The 22958-nt window shown below is 35.9% G+C and overlaps 1 protein-coding gene across 1 annotated transcript; it reads right to left on the bottom strand.

Annotated features, from left to right (window-relative positions):
* Nucleotides 1-2904: 2904 nt before the first annotated feature.
* On the bottom strand, nt 2905-20747 carry PAG1 (20S proteasome alpha subunit G1). The gene is made up of 10 exons (XM_010253451.2): nt 20525-20747; nt 20397-20436; nt 20188-20271; nt 13489-13562; nt 7269-7355; nt 7072-7156; nt 6561-6607; nt 5919-5984; nt 4195-4285; nt 2905-3481 (listed from the first exon to the last, which is right to left on the bottom strand). Exons 1-10 carry the CDS (start codon nt 20626-20628, stop codon nt 3410-3412), a joined length of 750 nt encoding a protein of 249 aa, XP_010251753.1. The 5' UTR covers nt 20629-20747; the 3' UTR covers nt 2905-3409.
* Between the last annotated feature and the right edge of the window lie 2211 nt (nt 20748-22958).

The following is a 22958-nucleotide window of genomic DNA, read 5'->3' as shown; positions in this document are numbered from 1 at the left end:
AGGAAAATTGTTTGTTGGGGAGGAGTAAAATGATGTAGTCTGCACTTTACATGAGATAGAGTAAGATAGAAGGCAGTGCAAATGAGACAAAAACTACAAATTTTGCATTAGGTAATGACAGTTCTGTCTGCATGAGACATCCAATTATCCAACCAACATTGATAGATTAGTAGTAGAAGGCGTTAATGAAGCATCCTACCATTAGACCGGGAGCTGAAAGTCGAATTGTTTTTTAAGAAAATGGTCCACTTCAGGTCTTTTTTTAGCCCCTCTAAATCCTTTTTTGCATTTTTGTTTCAATGAGTCCAATAGTCGAACCAAACAGAGGGACTGTTTGACCTGTGACCCAGTCACTAAAATACCTTTCGGAATAATTTAGAAAATTTAAGGTTTTATTTGAGTTCAGGATCATTTTATAAGAATTAATCCCGTAAACCTGGAAGATCGAAAATAGATTACGTAATAAAGGGTGTAAAGTGGGTATGGTCTTAGGGTGTCCAAAACCAACAGCTGATCATCACACACTGTCCCAGATGAAAATGTTAGATTGATGCATCATTTTTTTTTCAAATACCCATTCTACCCTTTTATAAATTATTTTACATACAAAATTACTGAAATAACCCCATTTTATTCAACAAAAACCTCTTTTAACAATCATTTCAGTAGTTTTACATACAAAATTACTGAAATGTCTTTTTTGTTGAATTAAAATGTGATTATTTCAATAATTTTGTATGTAAAATAATTTATAAAATGGTAGAATGGATATTTGAAAAAAACTGGTGCATCAATCTAATGTTTTCAGTCTGGGACAGTAACAGAAGGGAGGTTTTTGTCGAGTTTCTCAAAAATTCAGGAGAGGTATTTATTAAAATGAAACTATAGGGGATGTTTTTGTAATTTACCCTTATTATTATTATTATTGGCATTGTCTATCATCATGCCCATCTTGTTAGGTGGGAGATTGGTTTCTTAGACTGTTGTTGCACACATGCTCAACCTTAACCAACAAAAAAATAAGATTTTCATCATCATCATTATTATTATTATTGTCGATCATCATGGCCACCTTGTTAGGTGGGAGATTGGCTTCTGAGACTGCTGTACAATCAGAAGTGGGGACAGAGCTGGGTGCACATGAGACCCACTGGCCATAGCAGTGAAAGCTTGCAGTTCAGGTTTGATCCCACACCTCTTGTTTTGCAGTTCCACGGATTTAATCCATGGATCTACTAATCCAGCAAAAAAAACAATCATGCTCCAATAACAAATAAATATATCCTTGAATTTCAAATGCCAAAATATGTAAATCTTCATCTACTGAATGTTGAAAGATTAAATGACGAAAATGCATCCTTTTTATAAAGATGGGAAGCCTCCTGAAAATGAGAAAATGTGTTGAAAAAGAAGCCCTATTCCACTGTATCAAACCATTACAAGGACACGATGCAACAATACCAACTGGCACGTGTGGAATGAATGGCAATAACCCCATTCCACCCATGCTACATGATGATCTCTATGGAAATATATAATTATAAGATACGAGTCGATATTATTGTATCGACATTTTAAACAATGAAGTCATCAAGGTTCAAAATATCACAAATATATTGGTGCTTACAGAGTTACAGGTCAATTTTTGAACCCCCTACACAGAATTAGGGACAGGTTATTACTTTAAATAACATTAATAGTTGACTATTAACAGTAACCTAATGGATGTTAACTGAAACTAATGTTATTTAGTAGCCAAGCTATCTTTGAGTTATGAAACGTTGAAAATGGTAAAAGAAATTGGGAAATATGGTTTAAAAGTTAAAAGATACAAAATATCAATATGCATATACAATAATGATTAAAATATTGATATATTTTCTGATTATATTAAATTGGGCATTATTCTATAGATTTGTATTCAACATTTTAACTTCAATAGTTCAATTAAATTATAACCCTTTATTTATTCTTCTATCTCATTCCTGAATAAATTGTTATTTGTATCGACTTATTTATACATCTCCACCAAACAGGTTAAAGGTCTGTTTAGTTCACAGTTGGAACCAGAACTGGAATCCATTGAAATTGGAATCAGAATGGTCTATTTCTCCCGCCCGTCCGATTCAAGCAAGGGGAGGAAATGACCATTCCCTACTCCCACAAACCAAACAGACCCTAATATTTCCAATTCAAGTTTTCAACTTCTAGCCCCAAGTGACATGCTTGAAGACAAGATTCTTCACCATTATCCAATTACACTACCAATTTGTTGTAATGCTATGATCTAAACTTCAAGTCCTGAAGGATAAACCCTATTCAACATTCATCCAGAAAATCCAGCCAAGTAGCCAATTCCAAAGGCAGCAAGTTCAATGATTGCATTTATCCTAGATTCTTATCATTCTGGACTTGTGTGGTCAAATCAGCCAATACAGAGGGCAAGAACCAGATTAAAATTTGAGCCTAAAAAATACGCCAGAATTTGACAATCTGTTTTTCAATTGTTTTCCAGAAACAAAATCCATGGAGAATGTGGAAAGTGTACTGTTCTTACACAAGAAGCCCTTACAAGTTACAACACCTTAACGTGATACCTGCCCTGTAAGGCTAGAGAGGATCGGTATCAAAAGGCTAAAGTGGGGAAGGTGGTACAAGTGTCTTCCTCATGGAACAGATTTTGTTGGGAGATTATCAGAGCATGGCCTAATTTAATATTTTGCCATGCATATAGTTTTCTTATAGTTTTACAGAGAAAAAAAGGGGTCTAGATCTGTTGACGGAATCTGCACCATTTCACGGTAAACGTTTTGGAAGATAATGGAAGAATCATTTCATCATCCATATGAATATAATAAAAACGCAGTTATCATGAAGTTGAGAGCTACAAGAACCCTGGTCAGCTGTTGCAAGCAAAGATAATAAGAACCTTGGTTTTCAGGTGTTCTCAAAGTCAAAGAAGACAAACAAAGATTATTTATGGCTTCAAGCATTAAGACCTAGAACTCACTACAAATGAACTCTTGAAGCTACCATATTTGATCTAGCTACAGGGATCTAGAATCTTTAATCCAGGGTTTCAAGTGGCTATTCAAATAAACGAGTTGTTCAGATCCAAAGTCAGCACTGCCTCGACATTATAAACCTGCAATACTAGCTTTTCATTTCCCTTGCGCCGAGACCCATGAAGGATCCAATGTCCAATGGTCTGTAACCCCCTAAGACCTTACCCTGGGCGGCAGATTTTGATATGTCCATATTAGCAACCCCACAAAACTAAAAAAAAAAAGGCAAGGTACAAAGACAAAAGAGCTGAAAAGAAGAGAAAAATAAAATAAAAAGATACAGCTTCCTACACAACCAAGACAACGGTACTTCTATCACAGATGGACAATGTTCTTTTATTTTATCAATCTGCATCCATTTCTTCTAATGCAGCCTTGGCTGCTGCCTTGGCTTCCTCTAAGAGATCATCTGGAACCTGAAATTTCAAAAGCAAATAAATGAATACAAGAATAAAAGTATAAAACCAAAGATATGATTCTTGAACTTGGTTGCTAAAACCCACTGCATAGGTTTAAAGAAAAAGAAATTCCAACTCCACTTTGTTTAAACAAGTGACTAACTCAATATCCTTTTTTTTTCACTGAGTTGCACATTAAAAATGATAATTTGCATTTTTTTGTTACAATTGTTTGAATAGTTGAAGATCAAAATAAGCAGATCAACGCATAAAATTACTAATTGTTTATATTGCAACTCCATGGTGTAATCATATAAAAAGAGAAAACCTAGCATTCATTTGTCCCTCAAACCTAGTCAACCCCCCCCCCCCAGCTAAAAAAAAAAAAAGAAAAAGAAAAAATCCATCATGACTTGAGCATTCCCTGCTGCTTCATCATCACACTACCAAATCAAGGTTTGTGAGCTCCCATTTCACTTATTATTGCACCTATTATATATTTTAGGGCTGCAAAATGGCATCCGATTGTCCAAATTCGATCTGTTTATAAATGGATCAAGTATGGATAAACCCTTCCCAATCTAATAAAATCCGATTTGATTTAACAATCAATTTATAATATTTTGATCCATTTGCAGCCCTAATATATATTCAATGCTTTTGAATGATACCTATGACACCATTACATTTACTTTACAAAGACAGCGAGGTCTACCAGGATACAATTTTACCTTTTGATGTTGTCGATTTGACTCATCGCAGACCCAGCTCATCTCCAATTCGAAGGCTTTGTCCTTTGCCTCATCATGTACTCCATAAATGCTGCATACCAGATATGCAAACGAAAAAAGTGAAGGAATTTTATCAAACAAGTAAAATTGCAAATAAAATAAACATGGTCAAAGCAAATAGTTTCTCCAGTTCCAATTGGACTCGTCTCCATTTTTTAAGTGAAGGGAGTTCCTTAAGTTCTTTTGCAAGACAAAAGTTAAAAACTGCTACGTAGTAATTGGTAAAACTTAGAATAGGATGCAGTAAATGGCCATGAGAAACAGTGAGTCTTCCTGACGATTTTCAATCAAAACAGCTGATTCTGTGATAACTTCAAGGTTCAGTATATTAGATTAGCCTTTCAAATTTATTGGCACACAAGCATCAAATAAGCATAATGTTATTTCTATGAGTTTCAGTTGAGTCTGATGACAAAATAAGAAACCAATGGAATGGAAAGAATTCAAACTATAAAAGCTCTCACATGCACAGATGTAGGTGAGTGGGTGCAAGCATGTGTAAAAGCAATCCAGATCTGCAGCACTTGTTGTGCACTTGCATTGAGTCATTGACAGGTGTCCAATATGCACAGGTACTTGCAAGTGTAATGGAAGTTGGGACACCTGTCACAGACTCAAATGCAAGTGCATGGCAAGCTCACTGCAAACAAGTGCAGGACTCATATAAAAGTGTGTATGTGTTCACACACGCACAAGCATATGCATGTGTGCGTGAGCAAGAGAGATTTCTATTCTAGCCTAAAATAAAATTATTCTTCAACCTAGAGATAAGAAATACTTAGATTGTTTGACTATCTGAGTCAAATAGTTTCAGAACATGAATGATTTAAACAAATTAGAGTTACAATGTTTTTCATTTCAAAGTAGAGGGGGTGCCTTAGTAATACACAAACTATAGGGTAGGTCTTAGTAATTAGGTGGAACTATAGAGGGTGTCTTAGTAATGACCCTAAAATAAAATAAAAATTTGAAGCTTTGGACGATATATATCACAGTCACCCTCCAAACACCTTAGCCCCTCTTTTCTGGCATTGCATAATCCATTTACATCCCAGCCCTTTGAACTCCAGACCTCACCATGGTGTCTGCTAGATCATTTGCTAATCTCATAATCCATCATAATGAAGTTCTAGCCTATAATGTACTGGGAATCACCTTCAATTTCCAACCTATCAAGCTGAAACTTCTAGTTATTTCGAGTCCTTGCAGTAAGGAAAAATGTTGAGCACAAAGAAGCGCCCCCTCCCCCATGCTCACAGTCACCCTCCAAACACCTTAGCCCCTCTTTTCTGGCATTGCATAATCCATTTACATCCCAGCCCTTTGAACTCCAGACCTCACCAAGGTGTCTGCTAGATCATTTGCTAATCTCATAATCCATCATAATGAAGTTCTAGCCTATAATGTACTGGGAATCACCTTCAATTTCCAACCTATCAAGCTGAAACTTCTAGTTATTTTGAGTCCTTGCAGTAAGGAAAAATGTTGAGCACAAAGAAGCGCCCCCTCCCCCATGCTCAGGTCAGATTCTCATGTTTCCATCTATATGTATAAGTACAGAAATAAAATGGCAATATGGAGGGAAATCATAGGTAAAATAATGAAGGTGAGCATTAATTACTATATCAAGTCAAGCATAAACAATGATAACAGAAACCACTCACATCTTTGCAACTTCAATGACACCTTGCCTGCATGTCATTTCAGAAAGTTTCAACTTTTCGATCTCTCTGTCGACACCATCAACTAACCATATCAGCACAATTATTAAATGAACTAAGTCAGATCATATATAAATAAGACAATCAAACCCTACAAGAGGGATTATAATAATAAGAGATATGTTAAGAGGAGGAAAAGGTCAAAAGAATAAATCCCATTTTTGTTCAAGCACTAAACATATGTAATGTTGCTCTTACTCCTAATCTCATTGAAGGCCACAAAATAAGGAATTACTAAATTCTTAACGAGCCTTAAAACAGTCTGGCAATGACATACAATATGCAATGCACATGCTGAACACAATTACTCTAAACTAAGCTCACCAAAATTTTAATCAACTTGACCACTACAACCATCCAACATATGATTCAGACCATTCTCTATATTGGCTTTTATTTAATTATTAATTATTTTAACAGGCATTACAGGAAGTCCATTGTATGTATATGTACCATTTGCACCACTAAGCCATTGTTGAACAATTATTAGAGTTTGGCTAACAATATTAACTTAGATTCATTTAGAAAGATGTACTATAACTAATCCTTTTTCCAAAAAAAAAAAATGTACTATAACTAACTTACGTTTTAGCTGCTTGCCTCCCCTTTCCAATTGCAGCACCAAAGTACCTCTAGAACAATTTCACAATGTAAATTGGTAAATTAGAAGGGATCTTAGATACACAACTACATAATCCAAAATACATGTTTGTGCAAACAGATAAAAAATAACGAGGAAAGAAGTATACAGTAACAACTCAGCTTAGAAAAAGAAAAAGAGGAAGCAAAGAGAACTTCTTTTATGAGATTACATGAGAAAGAAAGGAGCATCATTTGTCTATGTATGCCTTTTTTTTGCTCCACGGGGCTACACAACGGGGTTAGCCCATCCCCCAAACATAGTGCAGGATTCGATTCCAAGCCTCTGCTACAACCAGCAGGAGGCCTTGCCAATCAATCACTTGGCACCTTGCATTTGACTATGTATGCCTTTTTATCATCAACCAGATTAACAGAAATTTTAACAGCATCAAATAAGGCAAGTAAAATAATCAAATGAGCACCGTTTGTCCAACAGCTATAAGTTTTAACTCACATAGGAAACACCAGAAGGCTCAATCATGTATAGTTGTGGTCCTTCTCTGTCATAGCCTCCAAGAATTACTCCACATCCAAAAGGTCTGCATAAATGTTGATTCTTTTCATCAAGAAAAAAACAAAATTGGCAATGTAAAGGGAGGAAAGGAATGAAAATGTATCATAATTGAAATGTAATTATCTATCGTTACAAACCTGAGCCACCAATAAAGTGTACATAAATGCACATAACTAGCAACACGTTCAGCAAGTTCTTTCACAGGTATGGAATCACCATAAACACTGCACAACAAAAAACATCATAATCTGTAAATGAACATTTGGAGAGATATTTAGAAAATTTAATAACTAAAAACCCAGATAGAAATGCAGAAAATCTAATACATACACACACACACACACACACACACACACACATATATATATATATATATATATATATATATATATGCTGATATTATCATTTAGAAAGTTCAACGTTCTTGTTGACCACAGAGATAAGGAGAAAAGACATACAGATAGCACAAGAAATGACAAAAAAAAAAACATTGTACAAATAAGCATTCGGCACATAAAATTGGTGGCTGAAGTAAATAATGGGGAAGTCAAATGGCCAACAATGGGCTACATAACTTTTTCTTTTATCAAATAGTTCCAGTATTTTTACAGCAGCAGTATTTGTATTATTTTCTATTTATTGGTTGTGGAGACTCGATGTTATGACTTATGAGTTCATTTAACTATTTAATTATTTTTTGATAAGTGCTAACTTTTGAATTAGTCAAGAAGCTTCATCATAACTGACTTAAAACTCATTCATAACAAAGAACTTTGTTGCTCATTTTTCCCCCCAAAATCAACAATAAAGGATAAAAAACAAAGCACCTGGCAGCAAACCAAACAGGACCTAAGCACCTTCTAAGGCAACAAGGCCCCTTCCCGTGCAACAAGACTTGCAATTCACAAGATATCTTAATATAATAATTTTTGAGAAATGGTAATTTTCATTGCCAAAGAAAATCTTAATGTAATAATATTATTACTATGGATGCATTTTATTACTTATAAGAATGTGCTGATGCATCCTATTACATATGCTCTCTTTTAGGATTTTAAAAGCATAAAGGATCCAAAGATTTTGAGATGAGAGAAAGAAACAAAACATGGATTAAATAGGCATCTGTTTTTTGTTTCAATTACGCTTTCACACATTAAATAGAATAGGGGCTCCACCTGTGTTCTTCTTTTCCTTTTGTTATTCTCTCTTCAATCTTTTATTAATATAAAATTAAAGCCTTCTTTAGTTGCTAATACTTTTTTATATGAAATTCTTCAATAAAATATGAACTATTTTAATGCCATGTTTCATATATTGAAATTAATAGATTCAAAATACTATTTTCTCATAGATATGATGATTTGTCATGGCTAGAGATAAAATTCAGTTTCATTTAGTAGAGAGTATTGCTATTTCTTTAATTTATATGCATGCTCTCAACAATCAACATTATGGCTAAAAGCCTAAAACCTCTGTTTCAGCAGAAGTTCCACTGAGCTTAATCATACTTAGACCAACTCAACAGTCAGACAGTCAGACCACTATAACCAGGAATCAGCAACAAAAACAGATTTTTAGGCTGTCAGGTTCTGAGAAATGTCGACTTGGACAAACCTACCTCATATATATGTTCTAGAACATGTTACATTAATGCTCTGAAAATCATAATTGTATCATAAATTGTAGAGAAAATTGAATCAAATCATATTATAAAACATAAAATTAGTTCTGCTTTTTACAAATTGGTCAGAAAATTATAAATAGATATACTTAAAATCTAAATATATAGTGAAAGCTATTTTTACCCTATTTTAATCCATATCTACTATGTGTACCTAAAACAATAGAATTTATCACTTCTACACTAGGAGCCACAGATGATATCAGCAAGTTCAACTTAAAAGTCAAATAATCCACATATAATGGTTGTTTAAACTATATATGACAGAAAATAAACTCAACATGGTTTCTAAAAGGTGATAAATACTTATATAAATCATTTTCTACAAAGGACTTTAGAACAAGTCTGGAACAAAGAAATGACAAAGTAGAGTTGATTTGAACCGTATAAATCATATAGATCATAGCATTAATTTAAGGTTTTTACAAAATATGATTCCAACATAAAATTCAAATCAAAGGCCTTGAGGTTCATTTCTCTTGATACAAATTATGAATTGTATCATAAGTTGTAATATTTTCACAACTATAGTTATAGCCTATAATATTTATTGTTTTGTTGATGAATTCCTATAATATTTATTGTTTTAAGCTAATTTTAATACAAAATAGATTTAAAAGATAATAGGAACTATTTTCTATTATTTAATTTTTCCTTCTTGGAATTTTTAATTGAAAAATTTGAACAACCAAACCAAACAGTCAAACCATTTAAACTACGACTTAGTGACAATCAGTTTTGGGTCGAGTCTAGGTCTAACAATGTTCACCAATTAGGCTGCAAACACTAGAGGACATTGCTCTATGTCCAAGTTATTCATCTACAACCAATATTTTTTTTCTGAGAAAAAGTTACCATATTACAAAGAAGGATTGTCTACTCATTTACGATCAAATCCTTTTGTGATAGACGTGTCTCAATGCCTCCAATATGCCACATAGGAATAGGATAGCTTCAAATTAGGCCCAAGTTGCTGCTCTAACTCAATTCAGTTCTTGTCAAAAAATTTGAATGGGCATTGCGAAAGGACCTAGACCCGATGTTGTGTAAATTTTTTTCTTTGAGAAAAGGTAAATTCTCAAAGTTGGGCACCCAACTTGCACCCCCCTAAATAGGGTGTATATCTATATTAGAGTGTAAATTATTCCATGTCTTGGCTAAGGTGTAGAACCATTTTTATTGGTGCCTTTTTAAACATTATTATATCTGGAAAGGAATGAATTATGTAATATGCCAAGCATCCCTGTGCATGGGATAGCAAGTAGTCACCTCCTTTCTCTTCATATTATAATTGAGCCCAATATAATTGATCTGTTATTGAGTCATCATGACCAAACGGGCTCAAATATATTGTTAATATGCTTTGATGTTCATCCCTAAACACCCTACCTATTCTTGAGGGTCCTGGTAGGGGTGTCAATGGACCGGCTTTGGATTGGATGGGGTCCAATCCAAAATCAATTTGAACGGATTGGATGGACCAACAAGACATATTGAAGTGGACCAGTCCAGACTTAATGGTCCAAATTATTTATTGGATTGGATTGGACCTAGTCCATCTGTAATGAATTTATATTGGATTGGATTGGATTGATAGAAGATAAGAATATAGGTGTCAATGGACCTGGATTAAAACCAATCTAAATTAAAAGAAATTTGAACAGATTGGACAGTCAAGATATTGAATTGGACCGATCCAAAATGGTCCAAAATATTCATTGGATTGGATTGGATTGGACCTGGTACATTTGTAATGGACTCACATTGGACTGGATCGGATTGGACCAAATCCAGTCCAATTGACACCCCTAGGTCCTGGATTCATCATACTATACCCATCAAAGCTCAAATTTACTTGATTAGCACTTGATGGATTGTGTTGTACTTGGGTCCAGTTGAAGAAGCAGACAACTCATTGCCATCCTCCAAGGATATCATCCATTGAAAACAGACCAAAATTATACAAGGTTTTTATTCAATACATGACTTTCACTGCAATATTTTCAATGATTGCTTCCTTGCTACATTGCGTTCCCATTGAAAATCCTCTCATTTCTTTCTTCCCTTATTGTCCATACCACCACTGTCCTTGCACATCCTCATAAGACTTTCACTCTCCTCCTTGGCAACATGAAAAAGCTTGATTTAAATAAACTTACACATTAATGGATAGGGTTATCTCCAACCCAGTAGAAAAAATAACCATTCCAAAAGATTGTAAAGAAACTTACCAATTCATGAATAAACTCTCATTTCTTTCCCTCTTCATGAATTTACCAATTCGATGGTTATTATTGATAGGTTGATAATGTTAGTAATGTATAGTTTTATCTATGGAAAAAGATTGTAAAGAAACTTCCAGGCTTTACACCATAAGAAAATTTTATACCTGTTATATCCTTAAACAAGTTTTCTTATTCCACTTTTCCCTATTAATCCGAATTTTGGGCTTCTTTCTTTTTCAGAGAGATTTTTGTTCAATCAACTCCATGAGTGATAATTGGCCGTCAATCAACTAGTAAGTCTTGGTACAAAGCAGTTAATAGAAATACATTGAGTGAGTGATGCAGATCTAAAAAAATATGCAGAAAGATGTCAACTTATGAATTCATTTTGGGGCTGAAACTTTTTATCAATTAAACCGGTTGTTAATTAAAACAACAATAAGATATAGAGTCTCCAACCTGATATTACAGTGTATGCATCTGTTTCCATCTATTGATTGTAAAGTAAGAAGATTTTTATTGAGAAATGCACTAAACAAAGCAATTCACCCAGGAAACAACTAACACCGAAACATAGATTTTTTTTTTTTTGTGAAAACAATCATCAAAACAATTTGGAACTGATGTGGAAAATGATCCATAGAGACATGGAATTGTATCTATTCAGAAAAAGATCCTAATGCACCAGGGATAGAGTAAGTTGATACAAGCTAGAATTAACCCTGTTCCAGCCCTCAAATAAATTGTGATCCCATATTACAAAGAAGTTGTAATCAGAGAGAGAGAAATATAGAAAGAAGGGAAAGAGTAGAGAGAGAGAGAGAGAACAAGAAACCCCAAGGTACCACTCCAAGAGACTTAGAATCACTCTAGAGTTTTAGGGAATCACTCCATACAATTACAGCAAGCTTGCAAAAGAGCTCTAAGAAACCTACACTGGCTTCAAAATGAAGAGAATACATCTATTTATAGAGTGACTTTTGTGGCCGAGAATATGTTCATCATAATTACCAAAATGACACTGCCTATCTTGTGCATCAAGAAACTCAATAGCTTTCCACCTAGTAATGCAATGGAACTGAAAATTAAAAGAAAAATCTTACTAAACCAAGATCAAATCACAAGCTGAATGGATCCCCCCCCCGGATGGTGTGGTAAAATTGAATTTAGATGGTAGCTGCCAAGGTAACCCAGGGCCATCGGGAATAGGTGGGATTCTGAGAGACAAAGACAGCAATATGTTGTCTCTATTTTCAGGACCAGTGGGTGAAAGGTGAGTGAAAGGTGAGTGAAAGGTGATTCAGTAAGGGCAGAGCTACTAGCAGCGGTACAAGGTATACAGATGGCTAGTCAAATTGGAGTGACCAATCTGCTAGTAGAAGGGGATTCCAAGGTAGTAGTAGGCTGGCTAATCAGCCCAGAAACAGCCTGTTGGGGCTACAGGGATCTGTTAAAGAAAGTTAAATGGATGACAAGGAATATGACTGTCAAGTTTCAGTGGGTCAGAAGATCAGCAAATGCAATGGCTGATTCTTTGGCCAAGCAAGGGGTGTCAAGGGGAGATCTATTTTGGGCTACTTTGTAATCATGTCTCAGGCCTGGGCAGTTTTGGTGTTTCAGTCCTAGGGGGGTAACACCTCGTGCCTCCTCCTAGGCTGATTGTATTATTGATATTTGATTTAATAAAACTACTTTCATTCATAAAAAAAAAAAAAAAAGAAAAATCTTACTAAATTAGAAGAACAAGATATCATGGGCCAGGCCGACATAGAACTGGTCCAATGACAAAAATACCCCTAGTGTCCAAAAATACAGAAATACATAAAATTTCAGAAAGTTCCAATTTTGACTCTTCAGTTCCTGCATCAAATCCAAGGTGTGGCAAAGAGAATGAGAAAATTCATGAAGAAAGATAACCACAGAGTAGAAATAGAAAATGATGCCATGTGAAAATTAAAAAAGAAAATGGGGAGCCGGGGGGATGAAATAACAAGTTATAAAACAGAAGTGGAGAAAGAGCATAAATATCCAAAAAAAAAGTGTTGAATTAATTGTAGAAAATCAAAATGAAAAGGAAAACTAAGTAGAAAAAAGGAACTGAAAAAAAAACAAGGAATGACACTGAAAAAGAAATAAGCAAAAAAAAAACTAATGGGATATCACAAAAAGAATATTAGCAACTCAAACATAGCATTTAACTAGCAAATTTCTTCCCATTTCTCAAGGATATTTTGAGCCTCACTTCTCATTTGTTCTTTTCATTCACTTCACTGCCTGTTTGAGCTCCATACTTTAGTTAGCCTTTATAAACAAGTGAAACATATGCATGTAAATTATAAATATATTTATGTATTTATATAGTTGCAAAAACAATCCACACAAACAAGCACAAAGAATTTTGACCATATCTATGGTTTGATATGTCTAAAAAGTCATATTTCATGACGCTACCTCTCATAGTTAGTTGCCTCAGCTTTGGCTCGTGCAACAATTTGCCTCCCATCTGCTGCTAAGCCAGCCACAGCCTGTAAGAGTACAGAGAAAAGTCAGATACATTTAACCTAATATGCAAATAGGCAATATTACAACAATAAATTCCTCTTTCATTAAAAATTCTTCATAATTTGCTTGATAGTTAATCTCAGTTCGGAGCTTAGGGGTCGTTTGATTGCACTTTTTAGAGGTCTGAATCTGAAAATGCTACTTTTCAGACCTCACCCCTTGTTTGGTTTTACCTCTTAAAATTGGTCTGAATCTTATTTTCAGATCTGAAAATAATAGACCTTGGGCCGGCTCTTAACGCGCTCAGACGCATTTCAGTATTTTGGAAATGACACGAGTTACCCCTGATAACCCCAAACCCAGAAAACCTAAACATTCGACCTCTCTCTCTCTCTCCACCCTGTCTTCCCGCCACCACCGCTGTAAGTTGCAGTGGCGGCTCTCTCTCTCTCTCTCTTGTCTTCCTGCCATCGCCGCTGCAACATGCAGCAGCGGTGGTTCAGTGAATAATAATAATATTTTTATTAATTATTAATTATTTTAATGCTTTTATAGTCATTAATTATTTTTCTAATTTTAATTGTTTCATTTATTAATTAGTAATTATTAATTTTTTATTTTTTATTTGTATTGTTTCAATATTATTTTGAGGTTGAAAATTATTTTTTATGAGATAATGCAAATTGAATTCAACATTTCCAAATAGTATGTTTTAGGGGTAAAATAGTAAAATCAGTAAATTTCAGATGGTAAAGGGTTGATCCAACACAAACAAACTTATGGATTCAGATCCTCTAAAAAGTAGAAAAGCATCTATGCCTCTTTTCAGATTTCAGACACTTTTAATATCTTTTTAACTTTTCAGATCTGAATTTTCAGATTTATCAAATGCCACCTTAATATTAATAACACAAAGACACATTACCAAGTTATAGATTAAACTCTAAGCCATGCCTAGGCTAAAACTAATGCAGGGAAGAAGGCATTCACAGCCATTCTACTACAATTATTAATGTTTCAGACCTGATAAGAGGGTTAGGTTAAGCTTTCCTACATGACACTGCCTATTTCTGCAGATTACCACATGAAATGATCCTGTCGCCATGGTTTACAAAAAAATTGATTACCTCTAAATATTTCGATGATAATTCAAATTTTTTGATATACCAATGTAAATCACTTTACCAAGTAAAAATATTCCAAATTACAACAAAATCTTGAGGAAATGTGACCATCATCATCATATCTAATTCTTGTCCTAACTATATGGGGTTGGCAACATCCTGCTTTGCCATTCCGTTCTGTTCCTTAAGAAATGTCACCAATTTTTCTAAAATCAGCTGAAAAAATTTCTGAGACATGGAAAATGCTTAAGCCATTCTGCACAAAATTAAAACAAAGGTATTTGGAGTTGATTCTACACATTGGAATGAACAACTCTAACTAATAATGGGAAATTATCTAAAGCCCACCAATCAAAAAAAAAAAAATCTAAAACTTCCTCTGATTTTAGTAACAATGGCTTAAACCACAACTTTTAGATACCTAAAAGACTACCCTGTTATAAGGTTATGAGTCACAAAACTTCCTTTCCATTAAATCTCTGTCGGGTCTCATAACAAAAGTAGCACATTTGACTAAGAAATGGTTTCTAAATGACAAAAAATGACCCTGAATTGGCATCATCTCATATAACTTTTCAATGTGATAGTGATACATGTTAACCAACTCAATAACCTTCTACCATCCACACACACACCCACCAAGAAGAAGTTCTACAACTAGGATGCTATCCTGGCAACATCCAAATCTCAGATTTTAACAACATCAACAGTAATAATAAAGTCAGCTATCTATAGAAGGTTTCACAATCTTTCTTCTGCCATCTTATAACAATAGCAAGAGGGTAACGAAAGAAACTCTCTGCTTTCTTATGACTGCATCAAGTCCCTCCCCTACATATTTCTAAAGGATAAAAATAGCAGACTGAACTTCCAATGGTTGCAATGGAAAGAAAGCTTGAAGAAAGGTGTAATTGGAGGAGAGATGTGGGATGAAAATGGTGATGGACAGGAGGAAGTGTTTGAAGGGGAAGATTAGGGTCCTGGTTTCGCTAGGTTCTGTATGCTTGCCCACAATGCAGGTGGGCAAATGTGGAAGTTGGTTGAGGGTCTAGTCCTGGAGTTGTTTGCTCTCTATATTGCTAGAGTTATGTAGTATGCTGTCTTTTTGTAATAATTTGTATCAGTTTGTTTTTCCTTCTCTCGGGTGATAAGTTATCACCACTTTCTTGTATTCTCTTTTTATTTTAATGAAATTATTAGTTACTTTTCAAACAAAAAAAAAATTGATAGGAAAATATTACCAAACTAACAATAGCATTTCCATAGAACTGTCAAATACCTGACAACTATCTTCAAAATAAGCATAGAACATATTCCTATGATGTAGGCAGCATTTAATATTCTTGTATTTTCCAATAAACAAATATTCGTACAAATAATACCACAAAGATGGCTCGATGGTGGCTTTTTTTTTCTTAAATTTATCTGAAAAAGAAGTAGTTGCTTGCAGTCTCATGTAGCACTTATGGAGGCCTTGGTTATTTTCTATAGATAATAAAGCATCACAGTGAAAAGAAACTAGGCATGATGGACCTTCATCAAAAGAGGAAAGAGCCTAGAAAACAGCAAAAGGTCAAAAATTAGTGAGATATTATCACAAGAGAAGACTACAGTATAACCACATTTGGCATAAGAGAAGACTACGGCCTATGACAACAATTGGGCAGCTTCAAATAAGAGGGGGAAGCACAAATTAAACTTTGATGGTTGTAGTCTCAGCAACCCTGGACCATCAGGCACGAGGGTTTAATCAGAGACCATGATGGTATGGTATCATCAAGTTGCTGGAGCCCTTAAGGGGTAGGGAACTCTCTAAGTGCGGAGATTAATTCACTCACTCAAGGACTGAAACTGGCATATTCTCTAAGATGTGCTAATCTGATTGTGGAAGGGGACTGCAAAGTAGTCATTAGTTGGCTGGAGAAAGAAGTAGAAGGCCCTTGGCTGTTAAGGCAGAAAATAAGAAAAGCTGAAAGTTTGGCATCTAACCTGAATTGCTAATTCAGAATTCAGATGGATACCTAGATCAGCTAATGCATTGATGAGCTTGCAAGAATGGGGATTAACAAGGATAGCCTTGTGCTGGTCCAGTTGCTGATCTCCTTGTACTGTCTTCTCTATATCAATATTTGAAATAAGAGAAGTTTTCTTAATTAACATAACTGCTTGGTTACCAATCAAAATAAGGGAGACTGATATTCTCTGCTATAACTGCCTCCTCCATGGTAAATGATAAAGATAACAATGAACAACATTACTCTCCAAAGCTCTTGGACAGGTAGGATAATAAGCAACAAACCAGGCCCTGGCTGATGTACTAGCAAAACAAGGAGTGGGAAGAAACCAACTATTTTGGGCTCAGCTGTAACATTGATTAAGAGTTTGAGGAGAGTTAAGAGGGTTTACCTCTCCTCCTTTGTATGCACTTTGTGTATTCTGTTTTAAAATTCTTAATGAAATATGCAGTTATTGATCAAAAAAACAAACCAGGCCATGGCTGGTTTGTCGACACTAGTCTCCCATGGCTAATGAAGTTACTCTTTAAAGTTGCACAGTTATAGATCTTCACCAGGCACTGGCCACCCCCATTTACTCTTATTGCCTTCCATCTTTGCCAAGTTATATGCCATTTGCGGGAAGTTCTCCCCTGAAACTGACTACCAACTTCCACAGGTTTCTCCATTGCTTCTACATTTGACATTTCCCCTTCAAATCTACCCCACCTGACATCCTTGTAAAACCTCTTACAAGTATCATTCCTCATCCTTCAGTTTCTAAGATAAACACATTGACTCTTATTCTGAAACAACACAGACCTTTTAATGACCATGATATGAGCCATTCAAAGGCCTACTCTAAGGGTCAATTGTCAATGGATACCTCATCTGTTAGTGTGTAGTGATGCAAAACCAAAAGTTGAGGAGAGCAGAGTCAAATCCATTCCTTCCTCTGTATGGAATGGAACAAAATGTGCTGTATGTTGACCGGAAATCAGCCACCAAAGGTATATAAACTCAACTCAATTTCGTGGGCTTGCAAATATCTACCACCAAGCCCAAAGCCAGTAAATTGTTGAATTGATCCAAAGACTCACAACATTGAGCCTATTCCAGCAAACCCAATAACTTGGTTTCCAATGGAGCAAGACGGCTTCTGGACCTCTATCATCAGAAGCATATATGGAAGGAACAGTAACGGATGGGCCAGCAACTTGGTGACAACTAGATTCCCTTCGGCCAATCTGTGGAAAGGTATCATGCAAGCCTTCTTTTTTCCTGTTAGCAAAACCTGGTAACACTAACCTCATTAGAATTTGGACAGATATCTGGTGGGGTTCTCAACCTCTGTGTGTCATCTCTAGAGGTGCTTATGGTCTCTCCATTAAATTCAACTTCTGTAGATCCCTTTCAGATCATGAGTCTCGGACTTTCAGGAAATATCCTCCCTTCTCCTTTCTTTAAATGAGGTATTTCTCTTCTGTCATCTCCCAGATAATTGTTTTTGGTTCTTAACCTCCAATGGCTCATTTCACCAAATCTTTCTTCAACCACCTTACTGCTGGCTCCCAACCCATGCCTTCTAGGTTAAAAGAATTTAGCCTCCAGCGGTTCCATCTAAAGTGTCATTCTTTCTTTGGGAAGCTGCTAGGGAGAACATTAACACCTGTGAAGATTCAAAGGAGAAAAGCATCTCTTATCTGTCGCCTCAATTGTGTAATGTACATGAAGGGGACTCTAAGTTGGGGGCGGATTGGTTGAAGAACCTGGAAACAGTAATTTGGGATTACAGGGAGGACAAAAGAGGTTTAAATGGCTCATCAGCAATATGAATATAAGAGTTCAGTGGGGAAGAAGATCAGCTAATGGGTTCGCAGATACTTTGGCTAAACAAGGGGTTTCCAGGGATCATTTGTTTTGGGCTTAGTTGCAATCTTGTTTTCTTGTTTTGTTGTTGTTGTTGTTGTTGTTCAGTGGGTAAAGTTCTATTCTCTTCTACTAAGTTTCCTTTTTAACTATCAAAAAAACAGCAAGTCTATTGGCTATCTCCTCATTAACCGTGTGGTGGCACATAGTTTATGGCAGTTCTTCCTTCATCTTCTACTGGGTCCCACCCAACAATATCTCTACTTTCATCAATCAGTGGCCTTCTTGTAAGTTGGGCTCCAGAGGTAGAAGTAGAACCTTTTCGAGGACTTTAATCCATGTTGTTATGTTGTGTATCTGGGAGGAATGCAACAGAAAAATTTTTTAGAATAAGTTTACTATGATTGAAGGTCTTAAGAGGGAAAGTTTTATCCTGCATCTTCTCTTGGATGCTTTCTAGCAATCAGTTTAAAGGCCTCAACTATGGTGACCTAGACAGGAACTTGATAGAAATTCGGCATCTGCTTATGTTGAATACCAATCCAGCCCAGCTCTCATTCCCAAGCTGGATTCCGATTACATTTTGATGTTTGATGGCATCTGCGCATCAATGTCAGGTCATCCAATTTCGGCCAGTATAGGAGGCCTTATTCATAAGAGGGCTGATACCATTATTTGGGCTTTTAGTGCACCAGCTGCCTCTGCTGATGCATCTAAAGCTTAGGTTAGGGATCTTCTGACTGGCTTGAGAATAGCTAAATCAATCCAAGTCAGATCTCTTGTTGTTAAAGGGGACTCTGGAAATGCTATTGGCTGGGTAGTTCATAATGAGAAGGGCCATTGGAGACTGGCCTATCTTCTTAATGAGATCTGAGACTTGACTTCCTCCTCGTTTTGGTTTTTTAGATGGATACCAAGGAAGCTAAATTCCAATGCTGATTTTTTGGCTAAGTTAGGGGTGGATGGGGCTTTTTTTGTATAGTGTAACTCAATGTCTATATAATTCTAGGTGTTTTCTGGATTTGCTTTGTCCTCTGCTTGTGCATCCCCCCCCCATTGATTTTTTAATGAAAGTTACAAGTTACCTTTTCTCAAAAAAAAAAAAAAGAAATATAATTGCGATAAAAAAGTTTTGATGGTATCCTCAACATTTGCTGATATTTTGTGAATTTTCAAGACTAAGAAGGTTTGTCCATATCTCAAGGACATATGGACTCTCATCACAAGGGGAAGAACACTAACAAGTAAGATTGCAACTTCCAATGGTAAGTTCAGTGAACTAATTTATCATTTCTATGCTAACTGTACCTTAATGAGACAAAAGGAGCATAAGCAGCATTTCCAGTGTCAAGTTGCAAGACATGGTGGCAAAAAAAACAGGAAAACCATATGCCAATATTATGAAACAGAGTTTAGATCAGCAGTCTTATTTTTCATAAGAATGGTTGGTTCCAGAATCAGAGAAAAATGGTAACAGCAGAAACCCATAAAACAATGTTAACAATGACACCATTAACTGGAACCTAGAAAAGTTCATAATGCATCAATAAAGATGAAATAAAAGAAAAACTAAAAGAGCAGACAAGAAATCCCGAAATCACGAAGGACTAAAGAGGACATAATGACAAAATAAAAACAAAGAAAACACAAGAAAAAAATACCATGCCAGAATGACGATGAACTGAATGAATTCTTCGATTTGAGCCCGGTAACATCATCTTCGACGTTATGAGCTTCTCCACACCCTAAACCCCATCGCACACCAACATCAGCAGTTTCACCCACCCAGAAGGATACAGCAAAAGAAAAGAAAACGAAAAAGCGCAAAAGGGAACAGAAATTAGAAGATCCCAAGCCCAAGAAACCTTACCATAACGATCCCATCTTTGCATTTGATGCCGATAACAGTCCTATAACAGGTTCAGACCGTAAGCAAACAAAAAAAAAATAGATTTGAGAAAACCAAGTTGAATAAAGGGCAGGGAAGGAAGATGGTACCCGCTGTTATCGACGGCTTTGGCTGCGTATTCAATCTGAAAAACCCGGCCATCCGGCGAGAAGGTGGTGACTGAAAGATCATAACCAGTTCCAATGCTGCTCATTTTTCTCTTCTGTTTTCAAACTTCTCTTCTCTGCAGCTTTGTTCTACTTCTTTCTCGGGTTTAATTCGCCGAGCTGAACGTTTTTCTTGAATCTCAAGAAAGCCAGAGTGCCGAGGGCTACGCAGTTGGACCTTAAAAGGCGAAAAAACTCGGGTCCAACTCGACCGAGTTAGGTTGCACTCGGATCGACTCAAATTCCTCCACGTAATGGTGATTGATCCATTGGCCGGGCTTTACTACTTAGATCCGAGCCCGAGTCCGGCCTTAATATAAAGCCCGAATTGTACATAAATATATTTCTACCCAAAATACAATTAAAGTAGTTATATAAGTATTTAAATACTTTTAAATTCCTCCAAAATTATAAAAGTATTTAAATAAAATACAATCATTGAGTTCAATATCAATATTGTTCTAAAAATAAAACACTATCATTAAATCATATGTAGTTATATAAGTTATTGCATGAAACCTATTACTAATATATATTTTTATTTATTTATAATATTATTGCATCGGGCTTATTTAAAAAGTCCATGCCCAGCAAAAAAAAAAATAGGCGGGCCTAATACTTATAGACCAAACTTGAGCCCCACATCCTAAAAATATGCTTGGGCCCAATAAAAAATAATTAGATGTAATACTTACAACCGAAGCCTAGCCCATGGGCCTCAAAATATCCTTGAGCTTTATAAAATACGAGTTGGGTTAAGCAAGTCCACTAAGCTACCCGGCCCATGAACAAGTTTATTTAGTGAATATTAAACGGGAGTGATCTGTGTTAGAGAATAAGTACTCATTCAAACAAATATTTACTAAATAAATGTTTTGTTTTTTAAGTATTTATTTGAATAAGTATTCACTAGTGTTTGGGAGGTCTTTTGTCAAATCACTTGTATTTATTTCAAGTACTTATTTGTGTTGTAGTGTTTGATGAGTTGTTTATCCCATAAGTATTTATATTTTCAGAAATGACAATTGTAGTTATAACTTAGCATATGCATTTTTTTTCGTATTCGGTGCTATGCACCATTGATAACTTCCCCCTGACCCCTTTTTCCTTAAAGTGCTAGTTGTGGGATTTGATTTCACATCAACAATTCAAAACCCACTATTATAGTAGATGTTGTTGGGGCCACAAGGGAAGATAGAAAGAGATTGAAGAAATAATGAAAAACAAAGCAAAATATGGAGTTAAACAACGAGATTTCACAAACCTAATAACCTCACTACGCGTTCTATGAGGGAACGAGTTATCGATTGAAGGTTATTAAGAAGTTTTTCTCTATGATGAGAAGGGAAGTTCAGGCGGTTGGATAGAGCCGATGGCAGGAGAGAGTGTGGAAGGAGACCAAGGAGATTGGAGGAAGTCATTGGTCAAGAATGTCCATAGTAGGAAGGGCTTGTTTGCAAAAATTCTTTTGGATAAGCCAATGAATGTCTCTGGTGTCATGGATCAACTCAGGAATATGTGGTGGTGGATCAAGGGTGAAATGATGTTGGAAAGGACAAGTAGTGACATACTTTGGATCTCCTGAAGGCTTTCTGCTGGAACTATCAAGGGGTGGGTTCCCCCTTCATGGTTCGTGAAGTGAAAGATGATAATCCTGCATTTTGGTGCCTTAAGGGCATCAATTCAAGGGTATTTTCGGCATTAGAAAAGTCAAACTGTGTCATTTTCCCAGTTAATTTTAATGTTGTGGCCTCTAAGGGTCTTTGCGCAAATTTTGGAGAAAACTATAAAGTTTTCATGGCTTAAATGTAGATTTTGGGAAGTTGGTGTGAAGTCCAGCTGAAAGGGGGTGTTTTTGTAAAAAATTGAAAGCAGGAGGGCACCTCTTAGCTGCTAAACCCAATTTAGCGCTCATCTTACTGTATTAGCATGCTCTCCACGCCTTAGCAGACCCTAGGGCGCATTTTAACCCATTATTTTCACTCTTAACAAACCCTAACCACCCCTAACTGCTAAATCCTCACATTCCATCCCTTTTAATCTCCACCATCCATTATAGGGCACTCTCTTTTTAGCATTCTAACCCTAGGAGCCACCTAACTTTTAGTCTTCACCATTGAGTCTTTAGCCATTAAATCTCAGCCTTACATAATATTGGGTGCCTTCCCCTTTTCTTCTTAGCCTTAGGATCACCCTAGAACCATCCTAACCCTTCATTCTAAACCCTAGGGCACCCATATTTTTGCTGAAACTCAACTTCCACCCTTCTTTCTCTCTAATTCCAATTATATCCACCATTCTCTGTAAAAAGGACCCCTGGAGAAGGGGTTGGTCAATTCACCTAGGTAAGAATGAAGGATGATCTTGAGAAATTCAA

This window comes from Nelumbo nucifera, chromosome 7, assembly GCF_055504915.1.
Source record: "Nelumbo nucifera cultivar China Antique chromosome 7, China Antique-T2T, whole genome shotgun sequence".
Classification (NCBI taxonomy): domain Eukaryota; kingdom Viridiplantae; phylum Streptophyta; class Magnoliopsida; order Proteales; family Nelumbonaceae; genus Nelumbo; species Nelumbo nucifera.
Note: the sequence above shows the minus strand (reverse complement) of the source record. Positions and strands in the feature narration are given on the sequence as shown.